General features: G+C 49.3%; 1 protein-coding gene and 1 pseudogene across 3 annotated transcripts; one reads left to right on the plus strand and one right to left on the minus strand.

Moving 5' to 3' along the window:
• Positions 1-1,327: 1,327 nt before the first annotated feature.
• On the plus strand, positions 1,328-12,477 carry LOC122694267 (annotated as a pseudogene).
• Positions 12,478-13,475: 998 nt separating this feature from the next.
• On the minus strand, positions 13,476-25,085 carry MKS1 (MKS transition zone complex subunit 1). Of its 3 annotated transcripts, XM_043902773.1 has the most exons (18): positions 24,960-25,085; positions 24,432-24,541; positions 23,131-23,201; positions 22,536-22,691; positions 21,390-21,487; positions 21,062-21,190; positions 20,702-20,806; positions 20,390-20,498; positions 19,804-19,860; positions 18,543-18,585; positions 18,218-18,283; positions 16,352-16,422; positions 16,004-16,073; positions 15,801-15,908; positions 14,992-15,125; positions 14,423-14,505; positions 14,240-14,337; positions 13,476-14,122 (listed from the first exon to the last, which is right to left on the minus strand). In XM_043902773.1, the coding sequence occupies exons 1-18, from the start codon at positions 25,037-25,039 to the stop codon at positions 14,031-14,033; spliced, it is 1,680 nt and encodes a 559-aa protein (XP_043758708.1). In that variant the 5' UTR covers positions 25,040-25,085; the 3' UTR covers positions 13,476-14,030. The 3 variants fall into 3 exon arrangements, with proteins under 3 accessions (XP_043758708.1, XP_043758709.1, XP_043758710.1); XM_043902774.1 differs by lacking the exon at positions 24,432-24,541 and having other exon boundaries at positions 24,960-25,038; XM_043902775.1 differs by having other exon boundaries at positions 21,062-21,239; positions 23,131-24,541; positions 24,960-24,998.
• Positions 25,086-25,771: the final 686 nt, after the last annotated feature.

Raw genomic sequence — 25,771 nt, forward strand, 5'->3', positions numbered from 1 at the left:
TATGGAGAACAGTGTGGAGATTCATTTAAAAACTGGAAATAGACCTTCCATATGACCCAGCAATCCCACTGCTGGGCATACACACTGAAGAAACCAGAATTGAAAGAGACATGCACACCCCAATATTCATCACAGCACTGTTTATAATACCCAGGACATGGAAGCAGCCTAGATGCCCATCAGCAGATGAATGGATGAGAAAGCTGTGGTACATATACATCATGGAATATTACTCAGCCATTAAAAAGAATACATTTGAATCAGTTCTAATAAGGTGGATGAAACTAGAGCCCATGATACAAAGTGAAGTAAGCCAGAAAGAAAAACACCAATACAGTATACTAATGGATATATATGGAATTTAGAAAGATGGTAATGATAACCCTATATGCGAGACAGCAAAAGAGACACAGATGCATAGAACAGTCTTTTGGACTCTCTGGGAGAGGGCGAGGGTGGAATGATATGGGAGAATGGCATTGAAACACGTATATTATCATATGTGAAATGAATCTCCAGTCCAGGTTCAATGGATGATACAGGGTACCCAGGGCTGGTGCACTGGGATGACCCAGAGGGATGGGATGGGGAGGGAGGTGGGAGGGGGGTTCAGGATGGGGAACACATCTACACCCATGGTGGATTCATATCAATGTATGGGAAAACCAATACGATATTATAAAGGAATGAGCCTCCAATTAAAATAATTAAATATATATTAAAAAAACAAAAAAGAAAGGAAGATATTAGTACTAACCATTATAGTATTGTTTTTTCTGAAAGAATTCATGTCAAAGTATCTTTAAGAGCAATACAGCTTAATGTAGCTCTATGTATTGACCTATTTCACATTTAAGAATTTATCAGTTTTCTATTCATATGTCAATATCACAATCTATCATCTATCAGCATCTATTTATTAATTTTTCTTCCATTGCTCATTTCATTATCCAGTTCTCTATTTATCATCCATCACCTAGCAACCAATCCTTGCATCTATCAATAAGTTCTGTTATCTAATTATCCATTAATCTGTATAAACCAATCTATCATTTATCTCTCTGGAGGACCTGGTGGGGTCTGAGTCAGCCAATCTGGTCTGTTCCCCTTTCTTTACTCCTGGAATCCTCAGGAGCCAGGCAGGAGAATATCTCTGTAGGAATGACAGAGATGGACAAAGCAGGAAAAGTGGGACAAAGCAGGAAAGGGGAGGGGAGGGCGGGAGAGGAGGAGAAACTGTGTTAACTCCAGTGGGCGAAAGCTGTTGCCCTCTGAGTCCTGGGTTGGCTCTGACATGTGTGGGCTCAGTGCACCACGTTGATTGCTCCCCCACCAGGTCCAGGCTGTCTCCAACCAGATCATGCGCTTCTGCAGCGAGAGGCTAACCTCCGACCTCGGCTGCACCCTTAAGTTCATGCAGTGGGGCCAGTTCATTGACTATGTCTTGGACTTCACCCTGAGTCCACAGCCAGAGTGGCCTTCACTGAGGCTGTCGACTGTGAGAGGACCTGTGCCCACCTGCCCCTTTGCTTCCTCATCAAGGTATGTACTGAGGTCTCCCAGGCTCCATCCCCGGCCAAGAGCTGGGGCTAGGCATCTGGAAGCCTAGAGCACCTGCCTTAAGGAGCTGCCCGAGATGCTGGAGTATCAGAAAGTGAGAAGATGCACAGTCTGACACAGACACCTAGTTCTGAATGTGTTTGAGGGATGAGGGTGGGGCAACTGCCGGGAGATTTGGTGCAGGCTTCACAAAAGGGGAAGCAAATGAGACTGGCCTTGACCTGTGGGTCCCATTCCAACAGAGGAAGCCTGCGGACTGCTGCTTTTGGAAGCCTTTAGAGTCTCTTAGCTCTTGACCTTCCCTCCCTCTGGGGTGGGCCGAGGCCCTTACAGTTCCCACCAATTCTTAGGGTCCAGTTGGGAGGACAGTGTTCTGTTTCATGCTAAGAGCAAGGATGCTGTGGGACACAAGGGAAGAAAGACAGACTCTAGGGAGCAGAGACCCCACACACACTCACATGTTCACTCACCCTTACTGTTCTCGCAGTGCATCATGTAAGGGCCCATGTCTGGGGTCATGTGAGTCATGTGCTGGCCCCTTCCTCTGGCTTCTCTGGGGAGCCATCCCCTATCTTTCTAGTATACCGTTACTGGCTCCACTGGTGGCTCAGATGGTAAGGAATCTGCCTGCAACGCGGGAGACCAGGGTTCAATCCTTGGATCGGGATGATCCCCTGGAGAAAGGCATGGCAACCCACTCTAGTATTCTTGCCTAGAGAATCCCATGGACAGAGGAGCCTGGCAGGCTACAGACTATGGGATTGGAAAGAGTCAGACATGACTGAGGACTAGCACTTCTGACTGGTAAATCTAACACAGCAAACGCCACCTTAACTTAGAGTTACATTACTCTATGTGCAGGCCTGTGCTCAATGAACTGCCAGCTTCCTGCAGCCTGTCTGGAGTTTTCTTGATCCTCACGATCTCCAAGGCGACCAGCACAAGAAGGGGCTGATGTCTGCTGAACTGAGTGGAGTGAAAGCAGCACAAGCCTTCATGTCAGAGAACTAGTTTCTACTCCCTCCTCTCCCACTGAGGAGTTGTCCTTCCTCTCCCTGAGCCTCAGTTTCCCTGTCTGTAACATGAGGCTCTAAGGCCTCATCCATATCTAACCTTTCATGACTCTACAGCACCAAGTGCTAAGGATGCTCAGATAACCTGATGAGCAGCCTGAGTCTGGATGAGTCAAGGAGGATTTCCTGGAAGAAGGGAGTTTTTGCTTTTCTTTTTTAATTGGAGTATAGCTGCTTTGCCTGTTTTGTTAGTTTCTGCTGTAAAACAACTTGAAGCAGCTATATGTAAACATATGCCCCTTCCCTTCTGAGCCTTCACCCCACTCCTGTAGGTATCACGGAGGCTGGAGCTGAGCTCCTGTGCTATACATACAACAGCTAAGAAGGGAGTTTTGAGCAAGGCTCTGAAGCACGTGGGGGATGACCTGGAGGAGTGAGCTTGCGCAGGAAGGGCCCCGGTGTAAGTGACTTCTCTTCCACCTCGGACCCCACACAATGACCCACACGTCACCGGTAAGCGAGACTGCATCTCCTTCTTCCACTTGGCACAAAAGCAAAAAAAGTCCGCAACCATATCAATGGACTCACCTGCTTCGTGGATGCCAGCATGTTGTACGGCAGTGAGATCACCCTTGCCATGGACCTCTGCAACCAGACCAACTTCCTGGGGCTTCTGTCCCTCAGCACCCACTTCCAGGACAACGGCCAGGCCCTGCTGCCCTTTGACAACCTGCACGATGACTCTGCCTTCTCGCCGACTGCTCGGCATGCATCCCTTGCTTCCTGGCTGGACAGACTCAGGGATGGACAGTCTTGTCTCTCTAGGAAAGAGCCAGTCCCAGGTTCCAGGAGGGGAAGACCAGAGTACTCCATGCGGGGGTCCATGGCTTCAGACCTCAATATTAGGCACACAGATCTGTGCGTGGTTCCCAGAATCAGTATGTTGGAAGGAGTTCTTTAGCAAAACCGGTGTGTGTCCAGAGATCATTGCTTGACTCTCTCCACCGATAAGGGGCTCATCCCCTCCACAGTCCGTCTGGAGTGGTGCTGATTGTATAAAAAGGCCCCCTCATTTTGGTCCAGCGTCCATCTGTTGCTCTTCACCAAGCTTCTAGACCCTCAGAGAAGAAGCTCTCGCTCTTTGACACAGTAATAGCCTCTTTAAATATCTGAAAGCAGCTTTCACTTCCGCCTAATAATTTTTCTTCTGCAGGCCTAATTTCCTTAGAAGCCAGTTTCCTCCCTGGACTATCCAGACACGGGCACTTGGTACCTTCTGCCAGATGCATAATCCGAAATTTCCTGGGGGTCTTCCCCCGCCCCCACCCTTGCTCTCTATCATCATGATGGCCATCACTTCTGGTTATTTAAGATATTTGAATATGCCATCTCTCATCATTATAGCCTGTCATCACCCTCGTTTTGCAGACTAAAAGCTCAGCAAAGATAACTAACGAACTCCAGAGCAGAATGTCTGATGGCAGAGTGCACATGGGGACTGGAGTCAGTGTAGTGGCCAGGTCTGGGCTCTTTCCACTCTACTCCACCACCTCCTTCCTAGGGAGTTCACTCCAGCCCCCTTTCTAAGGACTGTATGTTTCTTTGTTCCTGTTAAGAGCAGCAGGCTCCTTGGTCTACTGAAGAATGGATTGAATAAGACCACACTCAAAGGCTTAACTCAAAATCAGCAAATGACCTTCAGGACGGCACTTTCCTTCCCGGCCTCGAGGAGAAGGCCTGACTACAGAAACAGACTCTGCCCGACTCTCCTTCTTTCTCCTTCCCTGGGGCTCCCTGGGGAGAGCACCATAATACCAAGCCCAATGCTAAGGAGAGGTCCAGCCCCCAGGAGAGACCCTGCAGAGGGATGCAACTCACTGGACAGGTGGACTCAGTCTCAAAGGCAAGGCTCCTAGAATCACCCAGGACCCCCACCAGCCAAGGCTCTGGTCATCCTGCTAGGCAGAATCATCAGGCAAAGGTTCTCCTGCCCCAAACCAACAACTGCCCCATGCTTTCCCATTTTACACAAATCCCTTCTAAGAACTTAGCAACCTGAGCCTTAGGGACCGCTGTCATCCCCCTCCTGGCCTGTTGTGTGGGTCAGAGGAGCCTCGCAGCACAACTGAGGAGATGGAGGTCCAGTGGGGGCCAGGAATTTGGCCCAGGTCACTAAGCCTCACCGCCTCTTTCTAGTCCCCAGAGCTGTGTGTGTCTGCCTTATCAGAAAGATGATTCTCTGGGAAGGACTGTGGTGACTCTGAACTTGGGGTTTTCGGGGTGACACCCGGTCAAGAGAAACCCCAAAGCTGGCAGTCATGCACACCCGGCTGGCGACTGAGCTGAGATGCCTGAATCGCTGGTGGACTGGCGACAAGCTGTACCAGGAGGCTAGGAAGATCGTGGGGGCCATGGTCCAGGTAGGGGGCCCTGGGCCCCAGCATCCCTTGGGAGCCATGAGGAGGCACAAACCAGATAGATGTGCCTCAAGTCAACTAGGTCTGGTGTTGCTGATCTATGACCTGTCCCCTCAACTCTGCCACTTACTCACTCTGTGACCCTGTTCATGTCACCCAACCCCTCTGGGCATCAGTATCCCTCATCAGACAGTGGGAAATTAATGCTGTCACAATTAACATAATGCCAAGAAAGAATCAAAATATCTGAGCAGTCCTTCAAAAAAGCAAAAAATCTGTCCAAAGACAATGGAGTAGGTGGGCAGCCACCTCCTCCATCTTTTCTTCCAGATCCTCCCCTACTGGGACTTTCTACCCCTAGTTCTGGGAGAGAACAGGGCCAGAAAAACCATGGGACCCTCCTGGGGGTTACCGCGCCAATGTCTTCACCCTGGCCTCCGACTTCAGCCACCCCACGCTCCAGCCCTTCATGTTCTGCCTGGACAGCCAGTACCAGGCCTCAGCACCCAACTCCTGAGTCCCACTCAGCTCTGCCTTCTTTGCCACCTGGCAGATCGTGCAGGATGGTGACCAGGTTCCCCAGGTGCAGGTGGGAGTCGGGGTGGAGCCCAGCTTAGTGCCAGGAGGCCAGGCCTCTGCTGATCATCTCCCCAGGACTGTGAAAATAAAGCAGGTGCCACCAAGACCTACAGTCATGAATCTGCCACCCCCTCTGGATTAGAGGATTTCTAAAAGGGGAGGAGATGAGTGGCTGTGGTCCTGAAAGGAGCTTACCTTCCTTTCCTTCTCAAAGAAGTATGTGAGAGGGGAGACTTCCTGCCCTGCCAGCTCCAGACCCCTTTGTGTCCGCCCAGGCTGCTGTTTCATGACACAAACCTGACAGATGCAAGTGACTGGCTTGTCCAGCTCTGAGCTAGCTTGGCATTGTATGATGACCCTTGGGGCTTCCAAGAGGCTGGTCCAATCTGTGCTGTTCATATTTCCTGACACCCAGTGGCATTGACCCCTTCCTCCAAGGCCTCATGGCCACCACCCCACCAAGCTGAACCCTCAAGATTCCAGGTTCGTGATGAGCTTCAGGACCGGCTGTTTCAGCAAGTGAGAGTGATCGGGCTGGGCTTGGCTGCTCTACATGCAGCCAGGACCACAGCCTCCCAGGTGAGGGGGCTGCTGGCCCCTCCTCCCTGGCTGCCCCTGAGCAGGGCTGCTGGTGATGGTAGTGGAGAGCAGGATGGGTCAGGGAAGATCCTTGGTGCCTCCTTTCTGGCTGGAAAGCCAGTCTACAGGATGTGCTGAGGCTGATGCAGTAAAGCATCCCTGGGACCTCCTTTTGTTGTCCTGTCACATCTTCTCCATTCTCATCAGGGTCTCTATTTTTAGGGACACATCAGGTTGGACACAGGTGCTGAACAAGGACATTAGGACTTTCCAAGTAGGGAAAACACACACACACACACACAGTAGCTTTAAAAGGCAGGAAAGAGCTGCCCCTGCCCACCACCCTGGCAAGATCCAGGGAGGAAGTCCCACGGATATAGAAACTGGATCTTGGCTCTGAGTGGGGAAGGGCAAAGAGCCTGAGAAGCAGGGAACCAGTGGAGTCAAAGTAAGCCTGCCTCAGTTGTTTGGTAAGGACACAAAAAGATTTTATCCCAGGAAAGAGGAAAACTTAGGCACTTTGCTAGGATCTTTAATGGACATTAACTCTTCCATTCCTCCCAATGACCTTGAAAGCAGCTGTGACAGCCATTTTTATAGATGAGGAAATAAATTCAGAAACATCTAGTAATTGGCCCAAGCCCACATAACTAGGAAGTAGTACAATTTGAATCAGGTTCAAAATTTCTCCTTTTGTCCTCCTGTTCAGTCCACTATGTTTTTGTTGTTGTTTAATCACCAAGTCCGTCTGACTCATTGCAACCCCATGGACTGCAGCACGTCTGGCTTCTCTGTCCTTCATCATCTCCCAGAGATTGCTCAAATTCATGGCCATTGAGTTGGTGATGTCTTCTAACCATCTCATCCTCTGCTTCCCCTTTCCCCTTTTGCCTTCAATCTTTTCCAACATCAGGGTCTTTTCCAATGGGTCAGCTCTTCACATCAGATAGCCAAAGGACTGGAGCTTCAGCTTCAGCATCAGTCCTTCCAATGAATATTCAGGGTTGAATTCCTTTAGAATTGACTAGTTGGATCTCCCTGCGGTCCAAGGGACTCTCAAAAGTCTTCTCCAGCACCACAATTCCAAAGCATCATTTCTTTGGTGCTCAGCCTTCCTTATGGTTCAACACTGGCATCCACACATGACTACTGGAAAAACCATAGCCTTGACTATAATGGACCTTCGTTGGCAAAGTGATGTCTCTGCTTTTTAATATGCTGTCAAGGTTTGTCATAGCTTTCCTTCTGAGAAGAAAGCATCTTTTAATTTCATGGCTGCAGTCACGATCTGCAGTGATTTTGGAGCACAAGAAAATAAATCTGTCATTGTTTCCACTTTTCCCCCTTCTATTTGCTATGAAGTGATGGGACCAGATGCCATGATCTTAGTTTTTTGAATGTTGAGTTTTAAGCCAGCCTTTTCTCTCTTCTCTTTCACCCTCATCAAGAGGCTCTTTAGTTCCTCTTTACTTTCTGCCACAGGAGTGGTATCACCTGCATATATGAGGTTGTTGATGTTTCTCCCAGCAATCTTGATTCCAGCCAGTGATTCATCCAGCCTGGCAATTTTCAGGATATACTCTGCATATAAGTTAAATAAGCAAGTGATAATATACAGCCTTGTTATACTCCTTTCCCAATTTTGAACCAATCAGCTATTTCATGTCCAGTTCTAACTGTTGGTTTTGACCTGCATAGAGATTTCTCAGGAGACAGATAAGGTGGTCTGGTATTCCCATCTCATTAAGAATTTTCCACAATTTGTTGTGATCTGCACAAAGGCTTTAGCATAGTTAATGAAGCAAAGGTAGATGTTTTTCTGGAAACCCTTGCTTACTCTATGATCCAACGAATGTTGGCAATTGGTCTCTGTATCGTCTGCCTTTTCTGAATGGAACTTGTTTATCTGGAAGTTCTCAGTTTTCAGTTCAGTTCAGTTCAGTCACTCAGTCGTATCCGACTCTTTGCGACCCCAAGAATCGCAGCACATCAGGCCTCCCTGTCCATCACCGACTCCCGGAGTTTACTCAAACTCATGCCCATCAAGTCGGTGATGCCATCCAGCCATCTCATCCTCTGTTGTCCCCTTCTCCTCCTGCCCCTAATTCCTCCAAGCATCAGGGTCTTTTCCAATGAGTCAACTCTTCGCATGAGGTGGCCAAAGTATTGGAGTTTCAGCTTCAACATCAGTCCTTCTAATGAACACCCAGGACTGTTCTCCTTCAGGATGGACTGGTTGGATCTCCTTGCAGTCCAAGGGACTCTCAAGAGTCTTCTCCAACACCACAGTTCAAAAGCATCAATTTTTCGGCGCTCAGCTTTCTTCACAGTCTAACTCTCACATCCATACATGACCACTGGAAAAACCATAGCCTTGACCAGACGGACCTTTGTTGGCCAAATAATGTCTCTGCTTTTTAATATGCTATCTAGGTTGGTCATAACTTTCCTTCCAAGGAGTAAGCGTCTTTTAATTTCATGGCTGCAGTCACCATCTGCAGTGATTTTGGAGCCAAAAAAATTAAAGTCTGACACTGTTTCCACTCTCTCCCCATCTATTTCCCATGAGGTGATGAGACCAGATGCCATGATCTTAGTTTTCTGAATGTTGAGATTTAAGCCAATTTTTTCACTCTCCCCTTTCACTTTCATCAAGAGGCTTTTTAGTTCCTCTTCACTTTCTGCCATAAGGGTGGTGTCAGCTGCATATCTGAGGTTATTGAGGTTCTCAGTTTTACATACTGCTAAAGCTGAGGGATTTTGGGCATAACCTTACTAGCATGTGAAATGAGTACAATTGTGTGGTAGTTTGAACATTCTTTGGCATTGCCCTTTTTGGGATTCTTTCCAAACCTGTGGCCACTGCTGAGTTTTCCAAATTTGCTGTCTTATTAAGTGTAACACTTTAACAGCATCATCTTTTAGGATTTTAAATAGCTCAACTGGAATTCCATCACCTACACTAGCTTTATTCATAGTAATGCTTCCTAAGGCCCATTGAACTTCACACTCCAGGATGTCTGGCTTTAGGTGAGTGACCACAGCATCATGTTTATCTGATCATTAAGAACTTTTCTGTATAGTTCTGTGTAATCTTGCCACCTCTTCTTAATCTCTCCTGCTTCTGTTAGGTCCTTACCACTTCTGTCCTTTATCACGCCATCCTTGCATCAAATGTTCCCTTGATATCTCCAATTTTCTTGAAGAGCTCTCTAGTCTTTCTCATTCTACTGCTTTCCTTTATTTCTTTGCATTGCTCATTTAAGAAGGTCTTTTTATCTCTCCTTGCCCTTCTTTGGAACTCTAAATTCAGTTGGGTATATCTTTCCCTTTCTCCCTTGCCTTTCACTTCTCTTCTTTTCTCAGCTATTTGTAAAGCTTCCTCAGACAACTAACTATTGCCTTCTTGAATTTCCCTGTGAGATGGTTTTGGTCATGTCTTCTGTACCATGTTACAAACCTCCACCAATAGTTTTTCAGGCACTCTGTCAACCAGATCTGATCCCTTGAATCTGTTTATTACTTCCACTATACAATCATAAGGGATTTTATTTAGGTCATATCTGAATGGCTTAGTGGTTTTCCCTATTTTCTTCAATTTAAGCCTGAATTTTGCAATAAGGAGCTCATGATCTGGGCCACAGTCTGCTCCAGATCTTGTTTTTGCTGACTGCATAGTGTTTCTCCATCTTCGACTGCAAAGAATATAATCAATCTGATTTTGGTATTGACCATCTGGTGATATTCATGTGTAGAGTTGTCTCTCTGTTGTTGGAGAAGGGTGTTTGCCATGACCAGTGTGTTCTGTTGATATAATGATGTCAGGGGAAGGCTTTGGCCAAAGCCTTGCTTATCTCTCCCTCTCCCAATCTCCTAATTTCCTGTCTAAATGCAACCTGAAGCCCCATCTGCCTCTGCTAATCTCTGGCAGTGTATAGTAAAAGGTGGGCAATTCCTACTGCACCTAACGTAGGACCAGGCAGGCACATAGCAGACACTCAAGAACCTGAGTGTCTTTCCTTCCCTCCGCTTTGGTGCTCTGATAGGGTGGTGGCACCTCCCGCTGGAGATCTGAGATTGCTAACTGCCCAAGTTAGCCACACAGCGAGCTCCTGTTCCCTTTAAGCTGTCTCATCCTAACTCTTGCAGTCTCCACTAATCCCTTCCCAAGTCCAATACCAAATTTTGGAGTTGGAAGGCCTGGTTTGAGCTCCATGGAATGGTGGGGGTGACCTTGGAAAAGTCACAGTTGCTCAAGCTCGGCAAATACCCATTGATAACATGAGGATTATTAAGTACTTCAGAAGTGTGAGGATCCTGAGAATTATTCACACAGCAATGCCTATTAATGGGAAACATCATATGGTTTTCCTTTGTTCAGCTTGAGGATGGTGTTTGGGAGTTGTAGTTGAGGTGACAGTGTTGGGCTGCAGTCTCTTTGGGTCATGGCAAAGCTATCTCCTATCTTGATGGTCCCATCATATCATGTGATTTGGTCCTGGTGTGAGATCCAGATCCAGATGGCTCAGAAATCAATATGGCTAGTCTTTGTTAGTTCCTGAGTGGGTAAAAAATATTTTTTATTTTAATTAAAATTTTAATTAATTTTTAAATTTTAATCTAAACATTTAATTTTAATTACATTTTTAAACTTTAATTTAAAACTTAATTTTAAATTATATTGATATAATTAATATATCATAAATTTACCCTATAAAGTATATAATTCAGTGATTTTAGTATAAAGTTGTACATCATATGTAATTTCAGAACATTTTCATTACTCACAAAAGAAACAGTAATAATAGTCACTCCCTATCCCCACCCCAGCCCCTGACAATTACTAATCTAGCTTTACATGTTTGCCTATTCTGGACCTTTCATATAAATGGAATCATGCAGCAGGTGGTCATCTTCTGAGCAGCTAAATTTTATCCACGGTCTTCATTTCTTGGTTTGTTCATTAATGTACTCATTCAGTCATTCTACAAATCTGGAAGTCTTTATATTCTGGGTACTGTCTTACTTGTGTCTAGTTAATGCCATGACTGTATCATTATGGTGGTGAGTGTTGGTTTACAACAGCTTCCTACATTAGGACATACTCCTCAGCGTCCGCACAAAACACAGTTGTCTGCTCAAATTGAAAACCAGAGAGCAGTGCTTCGGTCTTTGGAAAGTTCAAGGCCTCTTCTGCCAGCAGGGATTTTGTTCTGCTCAATATTGCCTGACCACACAGCTCTCCTGGGACAAATCAGGACAAATCGTGGTGAGCAGAAGCCAATGGGAATCCACAGGGGGAAGACGAAACTGCTCCTGCCCCTTGACCTACAGGGTATAATGCTTGGAGGTGCTTCTGTGGACTCTCCCAGCCCCAGAATCTGGCACAGCTTAGCCGGGTTCTGACAAACGAGTGTTTGGCAAGGAAGTTCCTGGATCTGCACGGGACACCAGACAACACTGTCATCTGAATCAGGGCCATCACAGAGCCTCTTTTGCCAGGGGCCCGAGTGGGGCGTCTCCTGGCTTGTCTTTCTGAGAACCAGTTTCGAAGAGCCCGAGATGGAGACAGGTAAGTGACCCACCCCTAAAGGGCCCAGCCCTGGAGGCAGGGCAGAAAAGCACTAGAACTTCAAGACTTGATGAGAGAATATTCTTTTTAGCTTCATTGCTTCCTAGTTCATAGGACCTGAGACCAGGAGGCTAGGTCAGAGGGGAGAGGCCACTTACCTGAGCTGCCTTAACCCAGGAGACAAACTTCTCAGCCTGGCTCTTTCAGGCTTGAGGGTCCCAGAAAACACAGGCATAAAGAGCTATTAATAAATCTGGTTTCCCGCCAACAAGTTTGTGGTTTAAGACTTGACTCCTCATTTGGATTTAGCATTGACCTGGGTTCAAATCCAGTCCTGGATACTTAAAATTACTGTGCACTTAAAACCAAGGCAATTTATCTGACCGCTGAACACATTTCTTCCTTTGTAAGATGGGAACCATACCTATTTTGCAAGGATTTTGGAGAACTGAATGAAATAATGTCGCCCTGTGGTTAAAATACCTCACGCAGAGCAGGTACTCACTCTTGTTCATCCCCTGCAACCTTCACCCACGTCTCTCTACTGTCCTGGTAGGTTCTGTGGGCAGAATCAAGGTGTTTTCACTGAGAGACAGCGTGTGGCCCTGAGCCACATCTCCTTGTTTCGAACTGTGTGTGACAACCCTGGTATCACCCCTGATCCAAGGGACATCTTCAGGGCCAGCTCTACTCTTGGGGCTTTGTGCCCTGCTCCTACATCCCCAGCCCGAAAATATCCGCCTAGAGAGGCAGATGAGGCCTCCACAAGTAAGAGGGCCTCCTCCGACAGCCTGGGCTGGCTCAGGCCTTCTCATCCGTCCCTGGGCAGGACAGCTCAGTCCTTTCAGGCCTCTAAGCAGCAACACAGAACTTGCCTCTAGGGACAGGACATGCTTTCCCAGTGTCTCCCCAGTATACTAGCCTCTGGGTTGACAGTTACTCCCAGGGCCCAGGGCTTTGGGGGGCAATTAGGAAGTATCCACCTAGCCTCAGCTGAGTCATCAACACCCTACAAGAGTTCTGCTTTTGGACATCCAGCAAGTCCCTCACTTGTCCACTTGTGCTGCTTCCTCACGAGTCCATCCCAGGCCTCTGACCTTGGAGACGAGGAAACCTGGGAAGACCACAAGGCTACCTTCTCCCGTGGAGCAACCGTTTCCTGCTCATGCTTTTGCCAGCTATGGCTGGTTCTCCAGCTTGGAGTGACGGCTGGGGCTCCCGGCAGCAATGAGCCTTCTGCCAGGCAACCCTCTCATGTGTCAGGTCACACATCAGCGCCACGTACAAGGACTCAAGAGCCAAGCAAGGGGTTCTGGAAGGCCCAGGCAAGGAGGGTTTCCAGCCGCTTTCACCCATTTCCCAGCCTGTTCCTGACCCCTGCCTAGAACTGGGAGGCCAGAGTCCCAGCCTCCAGCCACCCCACGGTTTCCTCTGGAGCCTGCAGGGTGGGCAGCACTCACTGCTTCTACCAAGAAAGCACCGCTGAGGGCAGAAGCTGTTTCTGCTTTGAGCTGGGGATGGGGAGGCGTGGGACCTGTCGTGCACTTCACTCCGGATGTTTCAGAGGAATGCTGCTAAGACACAGCCGGCACTAACCTTGAAGACTCTCCTGGGGGCTGAGTTTGGAGAATCCAAAGAAACTCTGGAGCAGGAAAAGGCAGGGAAGGGTGGCAGTGTTAGGAGCCATGACGTTAAGGAGAATACCTTGGCCATGCCAGAGGCTTGAGGAGAAAGCAAGCCGACAGAACGTCAGATGTAGAAAATCTTTTTATGCACAAAAAACACAACAAAAGCTACTAGCCAGCTAGCATAAAGGACTGGACATTGCCTTCAGCCTTCATTTACGCTGGCAGCCAGCCCCCGGCGGAAAGAGGAGGCTGGGCTCCCGGGCTGGGAATGGAAGAGCTCCCTCGGCTGCCTTCTCTCTCAGGCCCCAAGTGTGCAGCAGGTGCAGAGCAGGACAGACCGCTGCGCTCTGTCCCCGAGACCCAGAGACAGGCTGGAGAGCAGGCGGTGCCAAGGACAGAAGTAACTCTGGCCTTACCCCCAAACGGGTCTCAACCCCGAAACACCTGTCCTCTTGTAAGGGACGTGTGCAGGGGCTGACATATCAAGAGGGGACCACCTGTGGGCCACAGGGTCTCTGGCTTTGTTGCCATTTGGTAGCTGAAGAGCAGGTGGGGGGGTCAGGATTCTCAGCTCCTCTGGTTCTCAGCAGGTCAGCGGGGTCTCTAACCAGAAAGATAAAGAGGTGGCAGGGCCCGGGCCGTGGTGGGTATCACTCATCGCAGAGGCCAGGGCTGCAGCAAGCTAGGAGACTGAGGTTTCTGAGGGGCTCACAAGGTCCTGGGGAAGGCTTTCTCGGGCCTCCTGCATACGGCGCCGGGCTCGCCGGAAGGCCTCTGTGAGGGAAGCAGACACAGGAGTCAGGACCATGGTGTGGGGGCAATGGGGCCCACGTGGATGTCGGGGGTGGGGGGCGGGGTAGTGGCTGGACCTGGGTGGAGGGGGAAGCCTACCCAGAACATTATGAATGGAACTCTGCTGGCTGAATCCCTCCAGACGGTCCAACACACTCCGCATTCTCTTCCGGAGGGAACTTGACTCCATGAAGGCCCTGTGGGGGAGCCGGCCACCTGACCACGGCTGCTCCGCAGCCCTGGGGATCAGGAGCCCTGAGGCAGAGGGCCAGGGCCACTCACCGGGACTGCTGCAGACAGTGCAGGCGGAAGGTGACACTGCCTGTGGTCTCGGTGCGGAGTCCGAAGCGGCTCAGACGCTCCCCCTGTGGATCCGGTTAGTCTCAGGTCTTGGTTGGTTTCTAGACCCCAGGCACCATGCTGGCCTCACTCCCATTTGGGGAGAACAGGTCTGTTGGGGAAACTTCATCCCAACACCCAAATGCCATCACCTCCCGAATGTCAATCAGGGAACAGTCCAGCCTCGTTTGAGAATTAGCAGTCTTCTAAGAAGCCAGCTGACCCTCTGCTTCCTGAGGTCTCAGGGATGGGCTATGGGGAGAGGGTGGTTACTCTGATGGGGACCAGGGGGAATCCCTAAGTGTCCTACTTCTCAGGGCTCTCCTAGGAGCGCAGTGACATCTGTATGTGCTTCAAGATGTGGCTGAGATTTCCCACTGGAGCCACAGAAAGAAGAGACTAAGAACTGATGAAGCAATGAATGAGTAAGGGGCCTTAACCCAGACTGCACCTTTCCCAGAAGACAGGGACATAACTTCCCAGGGTGAAATCTACCCAGAAACAAAAGTCACCTTGAAGGTTCCTGGTATCCACACGTAGGAGAGGTCCTCCAGTTCCAGAGAGCCACCAATGAAAAACCTCCGCAGTTCAGCCACTGGGCTGAGCTCCAGGGGCCTCCAGGTGGAGACCGTCAGGGTGTGAGAGCCTGGGCAAAAGAGGACACAGCCAGGGCTAGGGAGGGCCTGCGGTCCCTCGCAGGCTCCCCAGCAGTGACCCGGGACTCGCCAACACTGAGACACCTGCTCTGGGGACAGCCTGACTGCTGCTGAAGGTCACCACAGAGGTTTAGGGGAACCACGTGGGCATCAACCAGACAAAAGCTCAGATCTTAGCTTTGCCAGCTCCTGCCGGGGCAAGTTTCTCAGCCTCTCTGAACCTCATTCTCCTCGTCTAGTAAAACGGAAATAATACCAACACCTATGCCTCAGAGAGTGGTGGGGAGAATTAAACGAGAAGTACTCAGCACACTGCCTGCTGCACAGGCAGCAGACACAGGCAGCAGAAGACAATGGCTATTATTTCAAAAGGAACAGGGACCCGCTCAGTACACATCTGTTCAGAGCCCATCTGGACACAGGCTGCTCCCCCAAGGCTGCTGGTCCAATCAGAGGAGCCAGGATCAGAGCCCAGAGCTCTTCAGCTGTCTCTAACAGAGACGGAAAATGCCCTCAAAAGGAGCACAGAATCTCGCAAGTTATGTGCATCTAGTTCCCCGTCACCCCCGCTTCTCCCAGGATGCGGTCGAGTCCTCTGAAGCATCAGCCTTGCGTCTAGGAGTGGGGGCAGGAGGGCCGCGTGCAGGGCAGGGACGAGAGGTCACCTGGGGTGGCGGGCAGCACCACAGCCCCGTAGCCTTCCACACGGTACCGCTGCCAGAAGTCCAGCGAGAGGACCTCGCAGTAGAGCACGGGCCACTCTGGGAGCGCACCTGTGGAGGGGAGAAGCGGCCAGGTCCCGGGAGGCCCCCACAGGAGAGGGCGCGTCTGAGGAGCCCCAAGGCCGGGGACCGGCCCGGCCACTCACCGACAGATTCGTCCTCGTGGAGGAAGGAGGCCTCAAACGTGAAAGGGTAGGAGAAGTAGGCCACGTTATCCTAAAAAGGAGGACTGTTTTATACTCGGTCCCAACGGAAAAGTAAAAACCATCACTCCACACAGGAAATAAGAGGCTAAGAGGGGAAGGGACCCCCAGACGCAAGTTGCTGCCATTCTCAAAAAGGCAGAGAACCCTGGGGCCAGGCGGCCCTGTAGGGCCCACAGCAAAGCACCAGACCCAGCTCTGGCGTCCTCCCCTGGCTGCCAGCCTGATCATCTTTGGATGTCATGCCGGGAGCAGCCCTATTCCCTCCAGGTGCCCCTCTTGTTGCCATACCATCCCCCAGGACTTGGTGGCACAGGTCTGTGTTATTCCTGAGAGCTGCTGGAATGCTGGGCTTGACCAGTCTAAAAGCCAAAGACCACATAGAGTAAGTCAACCTGGGAGGAAGGCGAGCAGTTGGGAGAAACACAAAGCTCCTTTCCGCATTCAGTCACTCATGCACGTGATCAGTCACTCACGTCACGTTCACTGGGTCCATTGTGTGTGTCCCTGGGGACATTTCAGTGACTGGACAGAAAAGCTTCCTGTCTTTCATGGGGCTGACCTTCTAGCTGGGGGTGGGAGGGGGCACAGAAAGCCAACCAACCAACAACAGACCATCAGGGAGTGATAAAAGCTAAATATAAAACAGGGTGAAGAGACTGAGAGGCCTGGAGGCTCATTGAGGGATGCTGAGGGACACTCGGAGGTGACACTTAGGCTGAGACCTAAACTGAAGCAGAACCAGTCGTGCAAAGACAGGATACAAAAGGTTTCCGACAGGAAATGGTCCCGAAAAGGCACTAGAGTGGGAATGAACTTGGCCTGTTGAGGAACAGGAAGCAGGACTGGAATGTTATAAGGGAGAGATAGGCCGGGGCCAGCTCTTTCAGGGAATGGGGTCTGGACTTTGCTCAAAGTGGGAAGGGAAGCCATGGGGGCTTTAAGTTGAAGAGAGACACAGCTGGTTTACATTTTAAAGGCTCGGTTAGGCTGTGGTGTGTATGGCAAATGAAACATAAGAGGGAGCTTCACTGGTGGCTCAACGGTAAAGAATCCACCTGCCAATGCAGGAGACACAGGTTCGGTCCCTGGTCCGGGAAGATTCACACAGGCCGAGGAGAAACTCAGCCGGTGCACCATAACTACTGCGTCTGTGTTCCAAAGCCTGGGAGCCGCAGCTACTGAAGCCTCAGCGCCTGACAGCTCGTGCTCTGCAACAACAGAAGGCGCTGCCGTGAGAGGCCTGAGCACAGCAACTACAGAGGAGCTCCCGCTGCAAACAAGACTGAGTACAGCTAAAAACACACACATAAGTAAAAAGTATTTAAAAAATGAAAAAGAAAAAAACATTAAGAGCAAGACAGGAAGCAAGGGGATAAATTAGACACTTAATGCTTTGGCCTAAGTAAGAGATGATGGTGGTTTGGTCCAGGGTCCTCAAGAGAACAGGTAATTCAGGACATCTTTGGGAAACAGACCTGACAGGAATTGCTGATGGCATGAATGGTGGTAGGGAGCTAGAGAAAGTGGGGAATTAAGGATGCCTCTTATATTCCTGGTATTAGAAACCAAGGAGATGACATTGTGGTTCTGCTAAGATGGAGAAGACCATAAGGGAAGGTGTGCAGCAAGAGGAGGAATCAAGGATGCTTTCAGTCACGTTAACAGAAACAACAAACAGGTAAGTGGGCATGAGTCTGGAATTCAGGGAGAGGCTAATACTAGAGATAGAAGTCTGGGAGTCTGAGACACACACACAGAACTGAAGCCACAGGAAGGATGAGGCCACCTAGAAAGACTGTGGAGAGACAGTGAAAGAAGGTCAGGCCCGGCCTTGGATACTCTAATAGTTTTAGGTCAACAGAAGATGAGGAAACAGCCAAGGAGGCTGCCGAGCCACCAGCGAGAGAGCAGACAGGAGCACGGAGCCAGAAGGCAAGAGGAGAGGGTCAGTGAGGAAAGTGAGCTATAGCAACTGACAGACCAAGGAGGGCGAAGGCAGACACGTCCCCACAGGATTTCACATCTTGGAAGTGACCTAGGACCTTGAAAAGAACAATAACAATTTCAGTGGAAGAGTGGGGAAGGACACCTGACTGAATGCCTCTGGAAAACTGTCAGAAGGGGTAAAAAGAGAGACTTGTGAATACTACTTACTAGAAGTTGGCAATTCCACAAAGAAGTGGACGTACAGGTTGTCATACTCATAGCCCTGGGCTGAAACTAAGAAAACAGGAAATGGTTTCAATTTATTGCCCTATCACCCCTAACACCTGACCCAGTCCTGCAGGGCCTACCCGCTTGGGGAAGCAAGTCCCCTGAGGGCCGGGAACTCTCTGTGTTTCCAGGAAAGACTCAAGCCTGAGTCTCCCGAGCGCTGTGGACAACCCAAGGCCACTGCTGGGGTGGGGAGGACTATTCCACAGTGCTCTCTCTGGCACTTGCCAAGCCTCAGGGGACCTCTGTCTGGTGAGACACTTACCCACCTCTCCATTCAAGAAGAGCCGGAGGGCACCTGGTACGGTCTGGGGTAGAGAGAAGTGAGAACAGCTCAGGAGGTTTGAGGGAAGCGACGCCTCTCCTCCAGCCTGTCCATAAACCCCCAGAGGACCTGACATGAGACGTCCAATTCTGGCGTGTAACTACCCACGCTTCCTCCCCATCTGCCATTTCTCCACAGATATGTTTCCTTCATTTCTCAAATGTAACGTAGGGGGAAAGCACCTAATTTAAATGGTGGAGAGGGCAATGGAGTGTGGGGAACTTATGAGAATGGCCAAGAGAAGCATCCAGAGCTGCCCACTGCCCTACAGCAAGAGGCTGGAGAACCCTGCTCCCTCTGGAGGGCTGAGGTCAAGAAACTAGGCAGTTTCCTTTTAAAATTATTTGTGTCTCTATCTTATCTAACTTTTTAACACTGAACATCTGTTGCTAATACAATATAAAAATAGTGAGAGCTAATTTTTTACAGACAGAGAGGGAGACCACCAAGTAACTCTATCTTTGTTTCCAGATCTAGAAATGGAACTCCTGGAATAAGAGAAGATAAGAACAGGACCACAGGATTATGGACTCAAACTGTTCTGTCTTAAAAGCCAAACTATCTGACGAACAGAAATGAGACACCTCCCTCCTTTATGGGGCATGAAGGAAAAATATCTACATTAAGAGTAAGGAAGACATTTTTCATCTTTATACTTATTTATAAAAAAAATTAATGGTTTGATAGCATAGTGGACATGAGTTTGAGCAAACTCCGGGAGATAGTGGAGGACAGGGAAGCCTGGCATGCTGCAGTCCATGGGATCTCCAAGAGTTGGACATGATTGAGCGACTGAACAGCAATAATAAAATAAATTATAAAGTAATACATGAATGCACCACCACTGATAAAAATTCAAAACTACCTAAGTTTAGAGAATAAAAAGGAAACATTCCTGACATATCCCTCTCACCCCTCAATAGCCACCTACTGTCTTCCAACTCCACCCCCTTCCCAGAGAAAGCCCCCAGAAGGCGTGTGCCCTCTGAGACCTCTTCCTATGCATCAACAGTTCTATATCAACATGCAATGCTTCAAAAACACAGCAAGGACTATACTCTGTATGTTATTTTCTAGTTTCTTCTTACACTGAAGAGTGTGTCTTGGGGACCTTGAAGAGAGGACCATCACTCAGCTAGAGTCAGAGCGCTCTGGCTACAGAAACCCAGCTTATGGTGGTGCAGGAAGCTGGGCTACTCACCATCTCAAAGTCAGTGCCCACGAGGCTGTTGAGATACTCCTTGTGCCGGCCATAGAGCTGAGGAAACAAACCACACCAAGCCTCAAGATGCAGTCCCAGCCAGACCAGGGTTCAGATCTGAACGGGAGGGAGAAACGCAGCAGGAATGGGAAACGCCACAGACAGCTGGGTGCCTAAGCATTCCTGCCAGACATCCGACAATGAAGCACAGAGGCCCTGGGGTCTACTAGCCTGGGACCCACCCAGCTCCCACACTGCTGCAGCCTTGAGCAGACTGCTCAGCTTCTTGATCTCCACTGCCTCATTTATAAAATGGTCATAAAATAAGCATTCCCTCGAAGGGTTGTGGCACAGTCAAAATGAAATTAGGTATGTGAAGGCCCTAGCACAGAGCACAGGCCATGCTCAGATAGATCGTCATTAGCATAATGATCTTGTAACAGGCTCAAAGCCTCGTGTCTGATAGGTTAGAAGGGCTTCCCAAATCAGGAGAGGCCATCAAGAGCAAGACCCGGCCACTGCTGACCCACCCTCAGGCGCGGCCTCAGCTCCCAGCTCTCTGGTTCTCGGATGAATCAGCACTCACGTCCTTGAAGACGCGCTGTTCCCGCTCCTCCTCCTCAGGCTGGGCGAGGGAAGACACATTGTCAATCGTATACTTCCACAGCTCTTGCTTCTCCCCCTCTGTCTCGATTCTGTAAGGTCAAAGTCACAAAGGGACTAACTGGGAAAACAGGAGACGAGGCCCTCCAGGCCCAATCCAGGGACAAACTGTCAGCTGGGAATTTAAATGTTAGGAGAGACGAAAGGCTTTCTGAGAACTTCCTCAACTTGAGGCAAGAAGTGAAGCCAGGGAAAGGAATGCTAGTCTCCACCGTCTCTTTCTTCCTCTTCTCACCTGTAGGGCCCTTTGGAGCCAGTGAAGTCAGGTTTTACTGTGATCACTCCATTGCTGTCCACCTTCAGAGTACAGAGGACATGTTCATGCTTCTTATAGCCAAGCCTAGAAACCAGGGGTAACACCAGAGTTCAAGATTGCCAGCCCCATTTCTGGGAAAGAGGAAGAGGTATTCAGTCCACATCAGGGGAGAAGACAGAGGCTGCAGTGAGAAGTCAGAGTAAAACATTTCCTTCCCAAGAAAAAGCAGGAAACAAAATCCCTCCCTCCCATATACCTGGGATGACCGTAACGGGAGGATGATGGTTAGTGACAGAAGAGGATGAAGGTCTGAGTTGGGCAGTGAGAAGCTTCACTCACTTTCCATAGGGCCCCAGGTCTGCCATGATGTACATGGTCTGAAGAGGGGTGTTGATGACATGGTTGTTTCTGATGAATTCTTCTGAGGGCTCCCAGGTGACGACTCGTGACTTAAGAATGCCACCCTCCCTGGGAGACACCACAGGAAGGCTCACTTCCCTGGCACCCCCTGAAGAGCCTGAAGGAAGAACGCAAGGGGGCACACCCAGGAGGAGTACAGGGGAGCACTCCACTGCAGAGTGGGACACACACATCGGTGAACTCACGGAGAACACAGGCATAAAAGGAGCACAGGGACCTCCCCAGCCCCATCCACGCTTGCACTCACATCCCTCGCTTGTCCTGCCGTCGCCGCCTGACATTTGCCATTCGCTCGACCAAGAAGGATGGCATTTCGCTGGCTGCAGTGGTCATTTTCTGACAGTGCTGGGAAAACAGAGCAGCTTGGTATAAGCCAGCTGCTCAGGGCCACGTGGGACCACGCACCTGGAGGGAAATCTTCCTTCTGAAACCTCACAGGACCTTAAGAGCACAGCCACCTCACAACAGCACACGCTGATGGAGGGCGCAGTGACACAAACAGCTCAGAGAAGAGCCAGACCAAGCCCTGATCTGCCCTAAGGTTGTAGCAGCACATTACTCTTGAGAAATGAGTCTGCAGTCTGTAAGCCCGTACCAACAGAGTTGGGTGAGTCGACCCGGTAGATGCTGACATCACTAGGTGGTTGGAAGATGCCGAATGTAACACAAGAATTCTGTGGAAAACCCTCCCACAGGTAACTGAACACTAACTATAATTTTCCTTTCTTTACCAAAACAGACAACCTAAATTTTACATGCTTCCAACCCACAACTTTCAAAAACATTCACTTAACACCTGGCTTAGATATCTACAGGGTCACAGACAAAAATCAGAAAATATAGGCTCTCCCCTCCTTCAAGGAATTTATAATCTCACTGAGAAGATAGAACATATCATATAGTGACTGAAGAAAATCTAAAACGAGGCCACAAGGGTATGCTGTCCTCAGCAAACTGAGGACATAAGCCATTCCCCATACAGTACTGAATTCCTCTTCAAATCCGTATGTTCAGTTTTGGCTGAATCCCATGATGAACTTAATCTAGAGGTTCTAGACTCCATCTACCTGTTGATCTCATGACGCATGGGGGAAATCAAGCTTGTAGCTGCTCCCCGCAGTGTGTAGTCTGCAAGCCTAGCATTAGAGACACTGCCGGCTCCCCCAGTCCCTCCAGCAGGGGGGCAGGGAGCAGCAGCCACAACACCCACAGACTGTGCCCACCTACCTACTCCAGCCTGGCTGCCGGGAACACACTGAAATTCCTAGACAGGCTCACTTAACAGGCTTCTGAGTTAAAACACGAGCCAGAAAGCCAGGGGAAACAAAGATGAAGGGAACTACAGAGCTTGGCTAAGTCTACCTGAGTCTGTCTACTTGGGAAAGAATGATACCTCCTCCAAATTGGTGTATCTATCAGAGTCAGTGTAGGTAAAGATCCGTTGGTTCTTCCTGCCGCCTGAATCTTCCAGCTTCAGAATCTCTTGACGGTACTGATGATCCAAAGGGCTCTGACAGGCTGCTTCATTTTGGTACAGATCTACTTCAAACTGAGGTCACAAAGAAACAGAGTTCCACTGAGAGTATTTTAATTTGGTCGCTACAACTGTTTGGTCAAATATCATTTGTCACGATGTTTTATCTAAACTGATGGAGGACAGAAAAGCCAACGAAGGTTAGAGCTACAAGGAACCAGACCGATAGTCTAATTCAATTCTGCTGTTATGGAACTGACATACCAAGACAGGAATTCTGCTGTTTTGGTATGCGGCCCAGAGGTGAAAAGCGTGTTACTCAAGATCATAACACTGGCTAGTGGAAGGTACTACATTACACCGATCCTGTAAACACAGCAGTGGGAAGTATAAATTGTTGTAACCTTTCTGGAAATCAGTTTGGCGCTATGTATCAAGAACCTTTCCCTGCGACCAGGCAGGAGGACGTGGGCCAGGTGCAGGCAGACCCAGCAGACAAGGGACACTAGCCCACCTGGCTGAAGAGCTTCTCTTGCCACCCAATCACAACCTCCTCTTCTTCTTCTTCCTCTGGGCGGTGTCCACCTCCAAAGAAAACAGAGTGAGTCAAATGTTTGAGCCCAACTAACACCACTTCTTGCTCTCTGGTTGGTTATAACCAAAGTCTGTGGTCTTATATTTGCCACAAAACCAGTTGGAGTTCACTGATTTTATGAAGTACTCACTCTAGAGAGGCAGTAGATATGTGCAGAAGCCAAGATTAAGAGCCAAGAAGTTTTAACCACCCCTCTAACTTTAATAAAAGAAATCATGTCCTCCAGGAATTATTTAATCTAATTTAGAGTCAAGAGCTGAAATTTAGATACAGGCTGAACAGCTCTTTCTCAATCCCAATTGTCTACATTTGCTAGATAGGAACCATGGCATTTTTATCTTCACTATTTCTGAAGCCATAAACCTAGAATCACAAACACTGTAACCTTAAAAGATCAAGTGTTAAGAGAGAAAAGGAAAGACATATAAGTGATTTTTTTAAAGAACTAAATCTAATATGTAGACTCCTATATGAGTATGCCTTTTCCAAAGGTATATGCTTCAAAACCCACCAGCTCACACTTTTGCCCAGGAATATTTCTGAACAGAAACAACAAAAGCAAAGAGACTAGTGACCTAACACAAACACACTGTCTTCTCTTTCTCACTTTTCTGGCTTCTCAGAGAAGGAAAAAGGCTAGAACACAGATAATACTAACATGTACATTTTCTGGGACTTCCTTGGTAGTCCCCTGGTTGCACTGCAGGGGGCATGGGTTCCATCCCTACAGGGAAAACTAAGATCCCACATGCCACACAGCAAGGTAAAAAAAAATAAAAGTGCATTTTCCAAGCAGACCCAAATGTTTAACTTGTTTTTAAAAAGTGTTTATATCGTAAGTTTCAAGCTTGGAGTGATATTTTCTCTTAGAAAAAAAAATAAATGCCACAAATGGCATTTGGGTTTAGAGGTAAATTTATAATATACCTAAAGCACGGTATTCGCTATTTCACTACGTTTGACCACAGTTCAGATCAGCTTCTTGATGATAGGAATCTCGTCTTATCCACTTTTCACACAACATAATGCAGTAGTTAAAATTGCTTGGGATCAAATTCTGACTTCAACAGTTAGCAGCCCAGTGACCTTGGACAAGAAACCCAACCTCTCTATACCTTTTCTCAGACTATAGACCTGGGTCTACTCTGTCGTAAGAGGTAACCTCCGCCCTAGGCCCTTCCCCAGACCCCCAAGGGGCCCCATCACCACTATACACCCACTGGCCGTTGGGTGAGGCCTAAAAGTGGCCAAGTCTATGAGATCCTTCCCCAGTTGGGCAGCAGGCTGGCAATGGTGGTAGTTGCTTGATGTGATTCTTTGCAGGTGGACTCTGCCAGGAAAAAAGAAGCCCAAAATACTGTTACAAGACACAGAAGCAGGAGACGAACGCAGAGCAAGGATGGGGAAACAAAACACAGAAGAGATTATGGCTACCAAGAGATGTGGCGGGGTGCAGGCAACAGAAGGGAGGGGAGGGGGGCACGCGGCCCCAGGAAGGAGAGGATGCGAGAGTGTACTGGAGGGAGACACAGGGCTCTGAGGAATTTGGGAGGCATAGGGTCCTGAAAGGGTGAGTCTGGAAGCTGCGAGTGAAGATGGTTCCGGGTAGTGAGGGAGACGCGAGGAGACCGGGGTGACAGTGGTCAGGACTGCAAACGGAAGTGAGGGCCCCAGCAAAGGAAAAGTGTAATTCAGGCTCCAATTATCTGAGAGCATAAAAGCACGGGGCTCTGGGGTGATGCGACTACCGGAGGCGGAGGTTGCGCACGGGGTCCCGGGAGCGGTACACGGCCTCTCCTGTGTCAGTGCTCCAGATGGCCTCCGCCATGACAGCTGCGCCGCGCACGACTGCGCCGGAAAGCGCACCGCCCCGGTTCCCCTGGCAACTGAGATGCCGTCTTTAGCCTGGAACCCGGTTCCCTAGGCGGCGCGGCAGAAGCCCCGCCCATTGCGGGCCCTGCCCTGGCTGAGTCCCTGCCCACGCCGGCTGGGTGGTCCTGCAGGGTCGCCCTGCAGGGTCGCCGCTGGTCTTGAGTGCAAACAAAGCTCGCTCACACCCAAGGCCGGGCTGGAGGCGCTTGACGAATGAGGAAACTAAAGCCGCGCTATCGGCCCCCATTATGTAGATTCAGACAGAAGTGGTCGTGGGCCCCAAATCAGAGTGTCCTGAGTTCTCAGCTACAATTTTTCCCACCACACTGAATCCGGGGACACTTTGGCCTCAAACTCGGTTGACGGGGACTCGCAGAATGCACCCATTCTTCCCAGAGGAGTGACGGGAGACATGAAAGTACCCAGACATGAAAGTATTTTCTTGGAAGCAAACAAAAATGTCAGAAGATTTATTAATCCTTCGGTTGGCATTCACTGAACCAGAGAAAAAAGAAACAAGGAAGCTAGCAGTAAGGAAGGAAAAGATGTCATTATTGCACTGGTTTTTCCCCTGCTTGTGTTATTTCCCGATTTGTAAGCCACCTTGGATACCGCACTGACCTTGAGAAAAGTCAATAAAATGCCATTCTGAAGACGTGCTTCATTGGGCTGCCAAAGGCGGGACACA

Source organism: Cervus elaphus, chromosome 5 (assembly GCF_910594005.1).
Source record: "Cervus elaphus chromosome 5, mCerEla1.1, whole genome shotgun sequence".
NCBI classification, from domain to species: Eukaryota; Metazoa; Chordata; class Mammalia; order Artiodactyla; family Cervidae; genus Cervus; species Cervus elaphus.

Excerpts from the sequence above, each read along its gene's own strand:
- MKS1 (XM_043902773.1), bottom strand. The coding sequence starts at position 25,039 with ATGGCGGAGGCCATCTGGAGCACTGACACAGGAGAGGCCGTGTACCGC. Across the intron at positions 20,807-21,061 it reads GACCTGGGGCCCTATGGAAA|GCTTGGCTATAAGAAGCATG; the intron begins GTGAGTGAAGCT and ends CCTGGTTTCTAG. Across the intron at positions 15,909-16,003 it reads CCACGAGGACGAATCTGTCG|GTGCGCTCCCAGAGTGGCCC; the intron begins GTGAGTGGCCGG and ends TCCCCTCCACAG.